Here is an 18,732-nt window from a genome sequence, read left to right as displayed (position 1 = left end):
GAGAAACTGTAAAATGTGTACTGAGAAAAGCTAGTCTTCAACTGGACAATGATGTGCAAATAACAAATGCAACTGGTGATTACACTTTCTACAAGGCAAATACTGACAAATGTTTTTGCCACTTCTTAGAGAAAATCAATACTGATTTCTCACACAACGACCTCCAGAAGAGGTTTCTGATAACCTGCACAATACCTGGTACTAGAAATTTTCACTTATGCAAACCACTTTCCAGTGTTTAATTAGAAATTAGAAGATTAACTCATTCTGAAAAGCCTTCCTTGGTTTTCTGACTCAATGAAAATGCCTTGCAATGGACACACATCTGTCCTCAACAAAACTCTTTTGTGGCAGCTGTATATGACAAGTGCTACTTTACCTTCATCAAGAATATATGTGATGAAGGAGATGTTGAACTACATTTTCACCACGCATCTGGCCAGCAATGTCAGTCCTTTGGCCTGAGAAGGAAGACTCTTTTGCCTCTGTAAAACATTTTATGTACTGTTGGTGTACTCAAATTAAGCACATTAGGAAGAATGTATTATTTTAAAGAAAACAATATCAAGTTAACAGAATATAATTTGTCACAAGGAATTAAAAACAGAGGCACTATTAAAACTTTCACTCGAGAACTCAAGGATCTTCACTGCTGAACATGTACACTTTAAATTTAAACATTTGTCTACCTGCAGTAACTGTTATTGAAATGTGCTCATTTGTTTCCCCTAAATAAAGTTAATATTAGTAATGAAAATATTTCAGTCAAAATTATAACTTTTGGCTCTGTACTTTTATTAGTTTAACAGAACATGAGACATGTGTACTAAAACTTTCAGTCAAAATTATAACTTTTGGCTCTGTACTTTTATTAGTTTAACAGAACATGAGACATGTGTACTAAAACTTATCAGTCTACATAATGTGTTTTAAATGATCTCCTGGACAATGGTATGGAATACTTTAATATATACATGGAAATCCCAAGTCTGTCAAAATATATGCTATTTTTTGTTTGGAATCATATCATGTTTGAGTCTCAAAAAAAGGGATGGGGGCCAGATAACAGCTCTGCCTGAAAGTATTTTGCCTATTTAAGAAATCATTTTTGGGCCACAACAGCTTACATCAATTTTCTATATTCCCAGGAGTTGGGCAGAATTATTGAAAACTTTTTTCTCATTAAGATACATCCTATTTCTACTTTCTGGAAAAATATGAAAGTGATGTGTTGAAAATAAGCTAAGTTACAGCTTTTTGAAAACTTCATCATTTGTCCCCTCTCATAAACTACATGAAATATGTGGAAATAATTTACACTGGCTAATAGCATGGAGAAAGTAACAAATACAAAACATTTCATGAAATCTATGGCGGTGTTGTCACGCTTGTAAGTGTGTAAGTGGTGTAAGGCTTGTATGAACTTACTTGGAATGACCCTTTTTTAATCACAGCAAAAAGGATTTTGATTTCAGTTTTAACTGTATGTTCATTCATGGAAAACCCATTAACATTTTTATTTTAATAGAAGCCTTACTATCATGGGAATTATTTAAGACCAAAGCTAGATTTCCAGAAGGTTGGAGAAATTTGATACAAGCGTTTTTTAATGCCCTTGTAGCTTTTCCAGAAATTTGAAAATGACACATTAATATTTTTTGTAATTTGCTTTGTGACTTTACTGCTTAAATAATTGCACTTCTGTTAACTACAAGCCTCTCTTAACTTCGAAGAAAAAAAATAAAAAATAAAAATAATCCAAATCGGAAGCTTCATGAAGACTTGAGTTATGAGTATTTCTGTACATTTAGTACCACTTTGCATGGTCATTCTCGCAGGGCGAAATCATCAAAAGATCACCACACTGAAAATTAAATATAAAAAGAAGTTTCAGACTGCAACCAAAAAAATGTTGCGGATGTCTTATGTTACCAAATGTATAAAGTTTCATGAAAAACTAAGATGCCGGGTGACACGACCTGAGTGATCTGACATTGAGGCTATGCATATAGTTTAACCATAGTAATTCTTGGCAAATTTGCCATTCACGAGACATAGTCTGATTCACTGCTGGGTTGGAAACAGATAAAGGTGATGGGACCAGAGAATAGCCTAGACTAGAGAGTGCCACATCCTTAAGAAAGCTAACCATGATATTCCAGGGAGGCAAAAATATTTATCATCAGAGTATGCAGAGAGGAAAAGATGCGTAGATGCTACAAGAATTGTAGACCCATTTAGACGACCAAGCAGCTCTGAAATCTCTATCTGCCCTTGCAATGAGATCAAAGATCACTGCAGAATGACTTGAATCCCCTGTGAGGCTCGAGAAAAGCAACAGGTTAAACCTGCTGTGGGTCCCTGGTCACTCAAGGAATTGGTGGTAATGAGCAAGCTGATAGGCTGCTCAGGAGTGGAACCTGTCTTCACTGTCTCTACAGTGATGGTAAAATCAAAACTACGTAGTTGGATGAGTGGGCAGCTTGCAGAATATGCAACTAAGATCTAGAAACAAAAGCATGCATGCTAATGATGCTGAAGCCATGTTTAAAGAGAAGTTTCACACGTCTGTGAAACAAGAGACAGATTAAGCTCATGGTAAGACTAATGACTGGCCATGGGAACTTCAGGAAACATCTGCACATGATGGGTATAGAGAAAGTTTTTACTAAGTGCAGACTTAGTTGAGGGGGCTGAAACTGCACCACAGTTAAATCTATGAATGCAAAGCCCTGGAGGTCAAAAAGAGACAGAATATTTGAGTCATTAATTCCTGAAGAAATTGTGTTTAATAAAGACCTACTGCAAGGGGGAAAATCATGTAGTCACAAATTCTTGCACAATGCTAGGAGACTGTCTGGAACAACAAACTAAAAATCCTGAGCAGTGGGGTGGGGAGGATTAACAAGTCACTTTTTTATGCTTTTTTTTCAGGTCACTTGAAAACCATGACTTCTAGCAAAAATGTTCCCAGTACAATATTAAACTACTTTAAATTTCCAACAAAAACTACCTTTTCAAATTTTCTCTAGGACTAATATTTTCAATGTTCAGGGAATGGAAAAATAGCAGACTATTAAAAATAATATTCTAACAGTATAAAATTAATGTTTATCTTTAAATATAGTGGGTTAAAAAAAGCAAACATTAAATGTGTGTATCACATCTAAGAGCAGTAGAGTCATATTAAGGGATAAATTTTGTTTTGGTAGTTTAAAACAGAGGAGGTGGGAGATGTGTGGGGTAAAAGCATGAGGGAAGGTAAGTTGCCAGATCATCTTTACGCACCTCCCTCCGTCATAGGTCAGCAAAGTGAACATCAAGTAGGTGATTTGCCACTCTATCCAGCCCATTACATCGCATGAAGCAACTACAGGGCGCTTCACTAAGTCATACAGGCCCTCCACAACGCGCCTTACGAATCACTGGCGAGACAGTGCGCAGACATGCACAGGGTGTGTTTATTTCGCACACAATGCGTACACACTACACAGAATGCAGATATGAGTTATTAATCACGCTAATGCAGACAATACATATGGACAGAATCTTTGTAAATCTCTGCGCAGTGTTCTACACTACTAGATGAGAAATGGATTTTTAGTCGTCATGTACGACAGCTGTAGTGTTCTTCCGGGGAAGGCAACTTGCCCCCTCATTAGCGCTGCTCACTTTTCAGTTCCTGTTCATTTTTCTCATGTGAGTAGACAAAATAACTTCATTAAGCTGGTGTTTGTAGAGTACAGTTATTTTCAGTGTATTAAGTGAGTACTTACTTGCAGCTGCAAAGTGAGCTTTTATATAAAATGTGTTTCTAAAAGAAATGGCTAGGATGTGTATTACTTGTAAATGTGACATCATCAGTGACCTTTGTAGAGTTGGTGGGAAACAAATTGGATTGGTAAATGTGGCACCTAGCTGGTATCTATCAGTAACAGTGTGTTGTAATTCTGTTGGTACTCAGTGGTGGTGAATTAATGAATGATAAGAAAGTAACTGCACTTCTCCCACCATTCATTGCATCAGTTGTAGTCTGCACAAACTTTTTCATTCAGGAATTGCTCACAGTTGCACAGTAGGCTGTACTGAGTGGAGCCACAGTATACCTTCCAAGTGGATGAGAATGTGCCTGATGGAATGGGACCAATCATGATCAATTCTAAAGCAGTATCTCCTATAAGGCATTGCTTGAGTATGTTGAAATACGTATATGAAGTTCCATAAAATCTAGGAGACCTACTTCTGTTGCAGGAGGAGGCAGTTTAATCCTATGGGCCTTTTCAGATGTAGGGAAAGCGGAGGCTTGTCACCCCACATGCTGTAAAATGTTTCCCAGCCAGTGACATTGTCGGATATATACTGACAGCATGTTACTCTGAGCACAGGCTCTTTTAAATTTAGTGTGAACACATTTTGTGCGAAATAAACATTCCCTCGGCATGTCTGTGCACTGCGCCACCAGTGTGAATAGAGAAAAATTGAATAAGATCTTTTCTTTATGACATTTCATGCAGTTTAATTTTGCACTGTGAACATTTCTGCTACAAGCCACAGATTTCAGGTCATATAAGAAAAACAAAGAAAAGTGTCCTTTAATCTCCCAACCACCCCAACACTCACACCCCACCAGTCAGGATATTTAGTATGTCGTTCATGACACTCACCCCTATCACTGTGAAAAAAATTGTGACGACACGATTTTCTCCTCCAATTTTCCTTTGTTGACTGGACAATTAAGTGTGCTGGCTGGCTCTACTAGAAAGACAGGGAGAGAAACCACACAATAAACACAGTTCTGGTACATGTAACAGCAGGCTAAGGCTGTTGTTTTGCTCCCTGTGTAAATGAAATCAAATCATATCATGGCTGGTAGTGACAGAGGAAACACACATAACACAATGGTATGCCCTGGACATCCTGAACCCTCTAGTTTTACACTCGTGACAGTGTCATGGTGCCCTTTTTCCAAAAGGGCAATGCTCGTCCACGTATGGCCCATGACCCTATGAGCTGTCTACTTGATGATGGCCAGTAAGATCTCCTGATCTGCTCTGATAGAACATATGTGGGTCCAGTTTGGACGTCAACTCCATTTTAGTACCAGTACCCATACGGGGCATCATCATCATCATCCCGTATATCAAGGACCAGTTACAACAGATGTGAGCCAGCTTGCCTCAAGGGAGGATTCAATGGCTCCATGACACTCTTCCCCACCAAATTAATACTTGCATCTAGACCAGAGAGGGTGCAACATCATATTGACAACTGGGCTCATACTGTGAAGTTCTTTGTAAATTTGAGTCAATTTTGTAATCACTGAAACAATATTTTATACCCACTCAACACATGAAGTTTCATTTCGTTTCCTCCTCCTCTCCTGGTGTTTCACTTTTTTGTCAGTCTCCCCCCCCCCCCCCCCCCCCCCCCCCTCTCTGTGTGTGTGTGTTTTCAGCAGTACTAAATATTTTGTCTCTTGAAGACAAGTACCAGCCAATAACTATTATATTATCATTTGCTTTGTATATTATATAATCTTTTTCAATTCATTTGAATAAATGAACAAATATTTTCGCAAACCAATACTATTACTAGCTACAGTAACACTGTGACACATGAAACATACCATTGCTCTGAAAATGCAACTGGACATTGCTAAGTAAATAGCTAAAACACTTAGAATGGAAGGAAAATAATATTGTACTTCTTGAAGCCTCATTTGCAGATTGGTATGGGAAACTGTGTGTCCAAGTAACATTGATAGCTTTCTTAAGGATCTCCGATGCTGCTCACACAAAGATATGCTGTTTCACAGATCCAGCAGAGTTGAACTATCAATGTAGAATGATATCTCCCAACACACGCTGCAAGGCTACAAGGTATTATTTGGTTTCCTTATAATTTTAAATCCAGTTGTTAGTCACCAAATCCAAGAGTTTTCCTAGATTTACAGGAGTACAGTGTAACACTTACTGGGGGAAGATGATCCTTCCCTGGTTCGAGGAAGGAAATCACCCATACATGTTTTGAGTGACTGATAATCAAGATTCCATCTTAAAGGCCTGGAAGGAATTTTGTCTTTATCAGAACGTTTCCTGGTTAAGACCTGATGCAAGTGGTAATGCAATGCAGTACTGGATAAAGACCCAAATATTCACACATTTCTTTATTACCCTGCATGTTCTGTTGGATGTCCATTCTGGTTGTTTCCTTCTGGGAATTATCCTATGTGGTCAATGTATTGGAAGAAATCAATCAGTTGAGAAGACCTCTACCACATTTCCCCGGTGTATCTGACTCCATACGTTTCTTGAAAAACTGTCCTTGTGGTAGGTTGATGTAGACCTTCATCACATGTTACACCATTACACATCACATTCAAGGACGTGAAAGAAATAGGGCAATGGCATTCTGAGATAAGTGAAAGTTCTTTTGTGAATTCCTGGAAAAGTTAAAAAAGGAAAACATTCTGTTGCCACAAACATTATACACACTTTATTGCCATCTACTACATTATCTGAGAGACTGACATTCCAGCTTTAAGCCATCCTCGTAATGGACCTGTTTCTACTTGCAAAGCACACCAGACACAGTATCCATTGTTGTTGCTGTGTGCTCTGGAATGACTTGCTGCATCTCATGTAGCATGCTACTCATTCTGATTTGTGACTGCAGAGCTCTTCACTCGCACCTGCCAGCTACAACTGGTGTGCAGATCAGTCAGTTTGTTTACAAAAAAGGATGCACATAAAACAGCTGCTAGCAATTGTCGATGGATGAGGGAATCATCCAGTGACATAGACAGCAGACTTGCAATTCGTTGGCCCGTGTTCACTAACAGATTCACAAAACTGAAGAAATTCTCTGCTGGATGGAGAGCACTCTTCTTTATAACAAATAACATAGAGTATTGCTGATCATACTTCTATTAAATTAATAAGAAAGTCTCCGAATCTTTTACAAAATTCAAAGAAAACAAGGGGGTGGGGGGGTGGAAGGAACTCAAACGCAAACCAACTACCTTCAATTCACAGTTCATGAGTATCAACTACAGTACAGTTTAAAGTAACAACAGTCTCTAAGTTATGAGGTACACAATTTATACGAATGTCTAAAGGCTGCAACTGTTGTTGTTGTGGTCTTCAGTCTAAAGACTAGTTTGATGCACCTCTCCCTGGTACTCTGTCCTGTGCAAGCATCATCATCTCCAAGAAACTACTGCAACCTAGATCCTTATGAATCCACTCACTGTACTCATCTCTTTATCTCCATCTATGATTTTTATCCTCCATGCTTCCCTCCAACACTAAATTGGTGTTCCCTTGATGCCTCCAAATGTGTCCTACCAACCGATCCTGTCTTCTAGTCAAGTTGTGCCACTAATTCCTCTTCTCCCCAATTCTATTCAGTGTCTCCCATTAGTTACATGGTCTACCCATCTAATCTTGAGCATTCTTCTGTAGCGCCACATTTCAAAAGCTTCTGTTCTCTTCATGTCTAAACTTTATCGTCCATATTTCACTTCCATACATGGTTACACTGCATACAATTACTTTCAGAAGAGACTTGCTGACACTTAAATCTATACTCAATGTTAACAAATTTATCTTTTTCAGAAAAGCTCTTCTTACCGTCGCCAGTCTACATTTTATATCCTCTCTACTTTGACCAGCATCAGTTAATTTGTTGCCCAAACAGCAAGTGTCTCATTTCCTAATCTAATTCCCTCAGCATAACTGCTTTGGTTCGACTACATTCCATTATCCTCATTTTGCTTTTGATGATGTTCATCTTATACCTTCCTTTCGAGACACTGTCAATTATGTTCGACTGCTCTTCCAAGCCATTTACTGTTGCTCACAGAATTACAATGTCAACAGCAAACCTCCAAATTTTTATTTTTTCTTCCTGAACTTTAATTCCTACTTCAAAGTATTCTTTTGTTACCTTTACTGCTTGCTCAATGTACAGACTAAATAACATTGAGGATAGGCTACAGCCCTGTCTCACTCCCTTCTCAACCACTGCTTCCCTTTCGTGCCCCTGGGCTCTTATAACTGCCATCTGGCTTCTGTACAAATTGTAAATAGCCTTTCACTCCCTGTATCTTAGCCCTGCCACCTTCAGTATTTGAAAGAGATTATTCCAGTCAACATCATCAAAAGCTTTCTCTAAGTCTACAAATGCTATAAATGTAGGTTTGCCTTTCCTTAACATATCTTCTAAGATATTCCTACATTTCAACGGAACCCAAACTGACATTCCCCAAGGTCGGCTTACATCAGTTTTTCCATTCATCTGTATGGAATTCAAATTAGTACTTTGCAGCTGACTTATTAAACTGACAGTTTGGTAATTTTCAGTGCTGTGTCAAATTCTTCATGCAAAATAATATCTCCTATCTCATCTTCATCTACATCCTCTTCCATTTCCATAATATTGCCCTCAAGTACATCCCCCTTTTATAGAGCCTCTATACATTCCTTCCACTTTTCTGCTTTCCCTTCTTTGCTTAGGAGTGGTTTTCCATCTGAGTTTTTGATATTCATACATGTAGTTCTCTTTCCTCCAAAGGTCTCTTTAATTTTTCTGTAGGCGGCATCTGTCTTACGCCTAGTGATATGTGCTTCTACATCCTTACACCGTCCTCTAGCCACTCCTATTTAGCTATTTTGCACTTCCTGTCGATCTCATTTCTGACACATTTGTGTACCTTTTCGCCTGTTTCATTTCCACATTTTTATATTTTCTCCTTTCATCAATTAAATTCAATATCTCTTACGTTACCCAAGGATTTCTACCAGACCTCATCTTTTTACCTACTTGATCCACTGCTGCCTTCACTATTTCATCTCTCAAAGCTACTCATTCCTCTTCTACCATATTCATTTCCCCTTTCATTGCTAATTGTTCCCTCTAAAACTCTCTACAACCTCTTGTTCTTTCAGTTTATCCAGATCCCATATCCTTAAATTCCTACCTTTTTGTAGTTTCTTCAGTTTTAACCAACAATTCATAACCAATAAATTGTGGTTAGAGACCATATCTGCCCCTGGAAATGTCTTACAGTGTAAAACCTACTGGTGTCTACAGGCCTCTTCCACGTGTACAACCTTCTTTTATGATTCTTAAACCAGGTGTTAGCTATGATTAAGTTATGTTCTGTGCAAAATTCTGCCAGGTGGCTTCCTCTTGCATTCCTTACCCCCAGCCCGTATTCACCTAGAGCTTTTCCTACTATCGAATTCCAGTCCCCCATGACTATTAAATTTTCATCTCCCTTAACTATCTGAATATTTTTTTTAAATTCATTATTAAACCAATTCCTGCATTATCAACATTTGATTTAGTATTTATAACCCTGTATTCATCTGACCAGAAGTCTTATTCCTCCTGGCACCAAACTTCACTAATTCCCAATATATCTATCGTTAGCCTAACCATTTCCCTATTTAAATTTTCTAAGCCACCAGCACGATAAAGGGATCTGGCATTCCACGTTCCAATCTGTAGAATGCGCTTTTTGTTTCTTCGGAAGATCATGTCCTCCTGAGTGCTCCCAACCTGCAGTTCCAAATGGGAGATTATTCTACCACCAGAGTATTTTACCCAAGAGGACGCCATCATCATTTACCCATACAGTAAAGGTGCATGCCCTCAGGAAAAATTATGGTTGTAGTTTCCCCTTGCTTTCAGCCATTCACAGTACCAGTACAGCAATGCTGTTTTGGTTGATGTTTCAAGGCCAGTTCAGTCAATCATCCAGACTTGCCCCTACAACTACTGAAAAGGCTGCTGATCCTCTTCAGGAACCACACATTTGTCTGGCCTATCAACAGATACCTCTCCATTGTGGTTGCAACTATGGTACAGCTATCAGAATCAGTTACACCAAAAATCACATGCTTTTGGTAAATCATCAATGCACCATAGCATAGAAATGGAATACTTTCATGATATGCAGGTTATAATACAAAAAGCATCAAATACATGGAACCTTTAACTACCAATAAGTTGTTTCCCATTCTTTTATTACAGAAAACTGTACAAAAAAGGGACACATTTTTGATAATCTTCAATTTGTCAGTACTCTGAAACAGCTTGTATTCATACCATGCATGTTATAATATAAAACCCACAGAATACCCGCTTGATTTAATACATTATTGTGTCTCCTGAGGTTTGCTAGTTAGTACCACATTCCATAGATCATTTGAATGATTCTTCTGTCAAAATGATGTGGAATGAGTCAGTTTACAGGTATATATGATCAGTGTTAACATTAATGAAGACATTATTTTGTAGTCCTTGCCAGTACACTTAAAGACTAGGTTTCTTTCAAGCTAACAATTTTTAAATAGAAATTCATCCATGGAATAGAACAAGTTGTCCAGGAGAAATGATTTTAGGTCAGATTTAAAACTTGCTTTGCTATGTGTCAGACTTTTATGGTGTTGGACAAAAGATAAAAACTTTTTGTTGCTGCATATTGAACTTCTTTCTGAGCCACTGATAGCTTTAATAATGGGTAATAAGGTCATTTTTTCCACTACTGTTGTCAGTTTGGATATCACTACTGTTCTCAAACTGTGATGGATTATTTATAACGAATTCCATTGGCGAATATTTGTACTGTGATGGTGCAGTTTAAACGTCCAAGACCTACCCATGCGACCACCAAATATTATTCTTACAGCTCAGTTTCGTGCAATCAATGATTCTTTTTATGTGATGAGTTATCCCTGAAAATTATTCCACGAGGCATTAATGTGTGGAAATATGGAAAATATGTCAGGAAATTAATTCATTTGTTTTCAAGACCAGCAATTATACAAGAGCAAAGTAGATGAGCTTACTTGTTTGAGAAGCTTAGTAATATGCTTCTTCCAGTTCCAGTTTTCATCACTATGTACACTAAAAAATTTGGATCATTCCACACTATTTATTGACTACTGTTCATATATTACATCAACTGTTGGTATAACTTTTTATTTATGGAACATAACTGATTACAGCGTTTTTTCTCAAAATTTAGGGATAGTCTACTTCCAGAGAACCACTTAATAATTCTGTGTAAAACATCATGTGTGATAGATTAGCAATGTTACATCTTACTGACCACATTTCTCTTCCTAATGCAAAAATCTGACCTGGGTGATTCTTCCTTTCATACTACACAATGTGGGAGAATGTGAAATTCCAAGCTGTGATGTAACTAACCTGACAGCTCTTAGACCACACTCATTCACATTCCATGGAAGGACACCTTTAGCTGATTGGCTGGATTTCTTTTTTTTTTTTTTTTTTTTTTTTGCAAGGCTCAAGGTACAAAAGCACCCAATAACACACATATAAAGAAAATGAATGGAACGAACAAAAAACAGAGAAAACATACACCACAAGGAAAAGTAGAAGAAGGTATTAAAACCATAGAGCATATGGTCTAGGTTGGCTGATCACAAAAATAAAACTGGATGAGCCAGCCACCCTGCAACACGTTAAAATGTCCACCCCAAAGAGACAAGGTGAGATGAACAACATATAGGGAAAAGACGACCACCAAGACAAACAAATGCAAAGAAAGTGCAACGGAGTTAAAATGGAGGGAGGGTGGCGACCTCAGAGGGAAGGCTAAATGCCCACCCTTAGATGGTACGATAAAAAAAACTCACGAATAAAACGTAAAACTAAATCTGCTGTTGAGGCATTGTCACCCAACACCAAAGGTAGGGTGTTGGGAAAGTTAAAAGTCCGCCGCAGAGCAGTGAAAAGTGGGCAGTTCAGCAAGATGCAAATGACAGTCATACGTGAGCCACAATGACACCAAGGTGGGTCCTCGTGACGGAGGAGGTTGCTATGTGTTAGCCACGTAAGGCCAATGCGGAGCCGGCAGAGAACCACAGAGCCCCGGCAAGAGGCGCGCACGGAGGTCTTCCACACATTCGCAGTCTCCTTAAGGGCACGCAGTTTGTTGTACATACTGAGATTATGCCATCCCATCTCCTAATGCTGAAAAACCTTGCAGCATAATAATGATCGCAGGTCAGTGACAGGGATGCCGATCTCCAGAAGTGGTGTCGGTGTAGCCTGTTTGGCCAGCATGTCGGCAAGTTCATCTCCCGGGATTCCGACATGGCCTGGTGTCCACACAAACACCATGGAATGACTGGACTGTTCCAGGGCATAGATGGACTCCTGGATGGTTGCTACCAAAGGATGATGGGGGTAGCACTGGTCAACAGCTTGTAGACTGCTCAAGAAGTCAGTACAGAGAAGAAACTACTCGCCAGGGCATGAGTTGATGCACTCAAGAGCATGAGAAATGGCCGCCGGCTCTGAAGTGAAAACACTGGCAAGGAGTGCTGTTCAATATGTCCTCTATGATTATATGGGAAGCCAACGTGACCATCAGCCATCAAGCTGTCAGTGTAAACCACTTCATGGTCCCGATACATGTCAAGAATTGGGAGGAAGTGACAGCAGAGAGCTGCGGGGTTAACCAAATCCTTAGGACCATGTGAAAGGTCCAGGCAAAGCTTTAGCCTAGGTGTACACCATGGAGGGGACACCTTTAGTAACTTTCCTTTTGAAGTTTTAATATCCTTTAGCCTGAGGACATCTGTGAAGTAATAATTTGTATACCCAAAAAATAAACACAAGTCTACCCTCTGACAACACTTCAAAATCTTCCATACATCCTGGATTCTTTGTGATTCTTTGCGTTATTTGACCTTTTGTAGTGAGACATTACCTACCGTTCAACAGCCAAGAGAACAGAGACATTGTAATGGGCAGGGGATAGAGAGGGGAACACCAATGAGACTGCTAAGTCAGTTAATTAGGAATACTTTAATTTACATGATAAAGTAACTACCTTTAGAATCTTCTGATATTTCACTGTTAGCAGGTTCAGAAACCATTTTCCAATCAATTGCTTCATTCACGTTTGCTTCAGCTGGTTGAGAATAGGATTATGGCTCTCAATGATTAAGTTATTAGAATCCATACATAATTTCCCTGGCAAGTGTGGCCAAGGAACACAAAATATATCAGGATACATGTGAAAATAAACAGTACATATTCTCATGCCATCTCTCTCTCTCTCTCTCTCTCTCTCTCTCTCTCTCTCTCTCTCTCTCTGCATCCCTTCTTTCCTATCCCTGAACAAAAATTATATGTAAGCATAAATAAGAATAAAAGTATAATTATTTTGGAACAAAATGCTTCTTAAAGCAAATATGTTACAACTGGCATGTCAGTTTCCAGACTTACTAAAGAGATGGATGTACATTGTAATTTAACTCAGCCCTGGATGCGAAACCAACATTAAAACAGCAGATATACAGCACATTGTCAAATATGTTGCACATCCATTCTGGGTACTTTCTTTACAGAGTTATTCCACACAGTAAGAGGACTAAGAATGGAAATCAAAGTGGATGATCGTGCTGAGGAGAAAAAGCAGTGAGTGCTCACAAGTAAATTACATACACCTCAGTCTGTATGATATGATGTCACTTTGTGTGTGTGTGAGAGGGGGGCGGGGGGGGGGGGGGGGAGGGGGCAAGCTCTTGCACACGCGCGAGCACACACATTTTATTGTCTGAAAACAAATATAACTGGGGAGTAAGGCTCACATTGCAATTTTTGAGCAGTGGATGGGAAGATGATGATACATAAAAAATCAGCTTAACTCAAACAACTGGAACAGTTTCAACCAAACTTAGTAAATTTATGTAAGTCTTGCTAGCCATAAAAAAATAATAAATCCCTGTAGGAATAAGCCATACATTGCAATTCTCAAGGTGGTGGTGCAGGAGATGAATAGGACAATACTCTCATAATCAATTAAAAATAGAAGGCAAGCCCTCTATCAAATCAAAGATGACTTTGTTAATAAAGAGCAAAATACTAAAAATAGTAAGTGGGAGTTTGGCCTTCTCATCTGAGAAGAAAGTGTTAAGTTAAAGGATAGTGTCTTATATGAAGGCAGATCAAAGCAACTTTAACTAGCCTCTGTGGATAGACCAAGATATGTCACAGTTTCTCAAGGCCCTTTTCACATCTCATCTGCTCCACTGCCTTCCGAATACTGGGTTGTACACAATGCTTTTGTTATACTTGGATCAGAACAACAATGCTCCTGACAGTTGTTTATAAGGCCAGCTACCCCAGCAACAACAGCCAGAGCACGAGTTTGATCATACCATCTGCCTTGCACCCAACTATTATATCACTCTGCTATCTCTATTCTTCCATGATTTATTTCTCAAGTGTCGCATTTCTCCTGGGGTATTTGGTAGCCAACTGTGAAATCCCTTCGGAAAGTGATAAGGCTGTTATGACCCGGCAAAGTGAACTCAATACTGCATGTTAATGGGGAACATACAACATACACAGTACAGAACCACAGAGTTGTTGCTACCAGAGCCAGGTAGTCCTTTCGTTTAACAACAAAACAACCATCCCTCATCAATGCTCAACTGTCGTTATTCTGATCCAGGTAAAGGTATACATACCCTCATATCATCGATGGAGAAACAAAGACAGACGCTCATATCATCGATGGAGAAACAAAGACAGACGACTAAAGAATCTCCTAGCCAAGATCCATCAGTGCAGAGAGTCTTAAATTTCTTTTATTTCCTTTCATCATCATCATCATCCTCATCCTCATCCTCCTCCTCCTCCAGCAATGTGGGGAAGTAGTAGTATACGAGATCATATTACTCTTGTACATATGTGTTAGGGAAACAATTTTTTTAAAGCAGGGATAGTCTTTAAGACAACACTAACATCAACGATTCACAACTTAAGCTGGTGATTCATGAGCATATAATCATGTTTACCTCCCACATCCGAGTGAGTATGTTTAACCACCTACCTCAAGGGATATGCTGTAAGCATTAAGACAGGAGAGTCTGGTTACAATTGCAGCAGATCCGTACTTTGGTACCTTAATTTCTGTTTTCATTTCAAAGATAAAAGGCTTTCACAAAGTCGTTGATCATGTGAATAGTTTATGAAGGCAGAAGGAGAATGAATTTTGAGACATTTCTGGGGGCCATGCCACAATCCTCATAATGTGTTTGACCTTTTTATATCACTTAGCATCAAAGATGACGATTAAAAAGGATTGAGGCAAATATTTCCAATTTTTTAAGTCAGACAAACCTAGACTAGCACAATCAAAGAACACTGGAACATCAAAAAACTATGTAAATTAGAACGCAGTGGTATGGGCATTGTTGATTCATAATATTGCATATTTTGTGGCGTTTTCGCCTTCCCACCTGCTTAGTGTCCTACTGAGTACACACAGAGTTTGTTGATGATGATATTATGTTGGTTGCCCAGAAAGTAATGCACCACATTTTTTTTCTCAGCTGAAAACAATGTACAACATTACATATGTATTATTTGAAGTCTCCTGAGAGAGCGCGCCAAGTTTCCGTCACTTCCGACAAATAGCGTACCAGCAGAACAGTTTCAAAATGGCGTCTGTAGATGATGTACGTTACAAGCAACATGCTGTCACTGAATTTATCACTGCAGAGAAAGAAACTGTGGTGAATATCCACAAACGCTTGTGTAAAGTCTGTGGAGCATCTGCTGTCAACAGAAGTACAGTCAGTCACTGGGCACGGAGGGTAAGCTCATCAGAGGGCAGTCTGACAGAACTCCACAATTTGCAGCAGTCAGGGAGACCATCCATAGCTGTCATAGCTGTCACACCTGACAGCCCTGACCTATCCCCCTCAGACTTCCACCTGTTTGGGGCATTAAAGGTCGCCATTTGTGGATGACACTTTGAGGACAATGAGGAGGTGATTCAAACAGTGAAACACTGGCTCCGCCACCAGGACAAGGACTGGTACCAACAGGGCATACACACCCTTGTTTTGCGCTGGAAGAATGCACCAGAACAGAATGGAGATAACGTGAAAAAAAATGGGGTGTGTAGATAAAACATCATTTTTTCGTGTGTCAAATAATGGAAAATCCAGGATGGAATGTAACAATACCAGAGAAGGAAAGTTGCTACTCACCATATAGAGGAGATGCTGAGTCGCGATAGGCACATCAAAAAGATTCACACAATTACAGCTTTCGGCCATTGAGGCCTTTGTCAGCAGTAGACACACACACACACACACACACACACACACACACACACACACACACACACACACACACACACACACACACTCTCTACACTCAGTGTGGTTTCAGATCTGAGACTGCAGACGTGTGTGCAAATTTTGTGTGTGTGTGTGTGTGTGTGTGTGTGTGTGTGTGTGTGTGTGGGTGTGGGTGTGTGGGCGCGCGCGCGTAAGTTTTGTTTGTTTGTTTGTGTGTGTTTGTGTTTGTCTACTGCTGACAAAGGCCTCAATGGCCGAAAGCTGTAATTGTGTGAATATTTTTGTTGTGCCTATCGCGACTCAGCATCTCCGCTACATGCTGAGTAGCAACTTCCCTTCTCTGGTATTGTTACATTTTTTCATGTGTGTAATTCTCATTATGTTCCATAAAGAACTGTTGAATAACAAAAATATGGTGCATTACTTTCTGGGCGACCCTTGTAAAATAAATAACTAAATCACACACCACTCCCACTCCTCTACAGCACAGTCAGCAAACGAAGATCCCTGATAACTGCAGAGGACACGGTTCTTGCATCTACCTCAGTCATGTCACGTGATTTTGTATATCTCTCTGTGACAACATCTCAGTGTTGTCACAGCTTTATTGTTTTTGCTTGCAGCTATTTGCACTTTGCAGTTGAAAGCTGGTGACAGTGCTGTCTGCTGTCAGGGATCTTCTTTCACTGTCTCTACTAGAGCTGAAAAATATACAAGTTTCCTACCTGACATGGAACTAATACCACCAACATCATCATCCTCATCATTGACATGTTCAGATTTTTTTATCTTTTTCTCTTTCACTTCCTTTGGTTTAGAATCAGACGATTTATGGTGCTTGTGTGAAGTGTTGGTTTTTGATGCACTATCTGTTTTCTCCTTTGTCTTTTTTTTGGAATCTGTTTTTGATGAATTGCTGTCCTTTAAAACACTATCAGTTTTTTGTTTCACATTTTCACTTTTTTCCTTCCTCAGTTCACCTGTATTATTACTGAGTTTATGTTTATTATTTTTATGTTCATGTTTATGATCTTTATGCTTTGAATGTTTTTCTTTGCTGTCACTAGCACCTGTCCTTTCATTTACCTTGTCACTATCACTCTTTCTACTATGTTTATCACTACTGTGGACCTTCTTTTCTTTATGTTTATCATGTTTTCGGTGTGACTCTTTGTGATGTTTGTGATGGTGGCTACTACTTGAACTGCTGCTGTGCTGCTTTGAATGTGACCCATGCTCTGGAGCCAATAACGTGCTGTCACGGTCGCTGACATCATTACTTTCATCGTCGTCATCATTATCACCATCACCTTCTTCCTCCTCCTGTTCTTCATCTGTATAACGTTCTGCATTAATTGCTTCAGTCACTCGCTCATCAATTAGCATTTCTTGTGATTCTGAGCCTTCATCCGAAAGGTTTTCATTCTCACTATCATACTTTTTTCTTTTTTCATCACGTCTGTGATTTTTGCTTGAGTCTCTCCTCCTCTTGTGTGAATGTCTCTCTCTTGTGTTGTTTGAATCTTGAGTTTTATGACTGTCCTTATGTTTTTTTTCGCTGCTGTTTACATCCCTGTGAGTTTTGTCCTTGAGTGACTTATATTCATGTCTACTACTGTCTGTCTTGTGGTTCTCATCCTTCCTGCTTTTACTGTGAGTCTCTTTGTGACTATGTCTACTGTTCTCCTTTACCAAAACAGTGTAACCTCCACTATCACCATCATCCTCCTCCTCTTCTTCTTCTTCTTCTTCTTCATCTATGGCATTTGTTTCATCAATTTCTTCAGTGTGCATCTCAGTTCCAGTTTCATCCCCAGCTTCTTCTCCATCATCATCACTGGACTCTTCTTCAGCAACCATCTGCTTCCATTTCATCACAGTATACTTTGCAGCTTCTCCAACTTGCCCCTCATATTTCCTTAATGCATTTACAGTACGGCCAACACCAGTTTCCTTAAGAAGCTGAACCGTTATTGGTAGGCGACATAGTTTATTGATGCAGTGCAACATCTGTAACAAAACATATACTGCATAAAATACTTTTAAACAGAAGTTGAATGATAAGATTACACTTCAAGAAAATATATGTGTAAAGTAAAACACTACACGTGTGTGTATGTGTGTTTTAAACTTTATATTTCCATAAAGCTGAAAGAATCACATGTAACAGTAATCAGAAACAAATGGTTAAAAATAACTTAGGGAAAGACATACATCTCAAAAGGCATCTATGCAACTCATATCTTTAACTGAATTTTGGGATTTAAAAAAGTTAATGAGTTAATTTCCCATTGAGGATGTGGTCATTACATAAGCAACACTTGGCGCATAGAACAAAGATGAGAAAGGCAACTGGTAGAGGCCTATTTGACAGAAATCATTTGGTAAACATTTGTACTGATGGGTCAATGGAAGCGTCCGATTCCACACATCTGCTTTTTTTTAGCCATGACATAAGTGTGTGTGTGTGTGTGTGTGTGTGTGTGTGTGTGTGTGTGTGTGTGTGCTGATTTTGTTTTTCATAGTTTTAGGTGTTGGTTTTTTCGTATGAGCAGTTATAGTTGACCTATAAAGGTCAAGGGAAGTGTCT

The 18,732-nt window shown here is 39.1% G+C and overlaps 1 protein-coding gene across 1 annotated transcript in view; it reads right to left on the bottom strand.

Annotated features, from left to right (window-relative positions):
• The window catches only part of LOC126457896 (transcription elongation factor B polypeptide 3), a 163,852-nt gene that overhangs the window by 140,630 nt on the left and 4,490 nt on the right, over positions 1-18,732 (bottom strand). The window contains exon 2 of the mRNA XM_050094568.1: positions 16,868-18,152. Within this exon, the coding sequence (XP_049950525.1) occupies positions 16,868-18,152 (1,285 nt within the window). The remainder of the gene's footprint in view (positions 1-16,867; positions 18,153-18,732) is intronic.

Source organism: Schistocerca serialis, chromosome 2, assembly GCF_023864345.2.
Source record: "Schistocerca serialis cubense isolate TAMUIC-IGC-003099 chromosome 2, iqSchSeri2.2, whole genome shotgun sequence".
NCBI lineage: Eukaryota > Metazoa > Arthropoda > Insecta > Orthoptera > Acrididae > Schistocerca > Schistocerca serialis.
The sequence above is the reverse complement of the archived record's forward strand: the minus strand, read 5'-3'. Positions and strand labels throughout refer to the sequence as shown.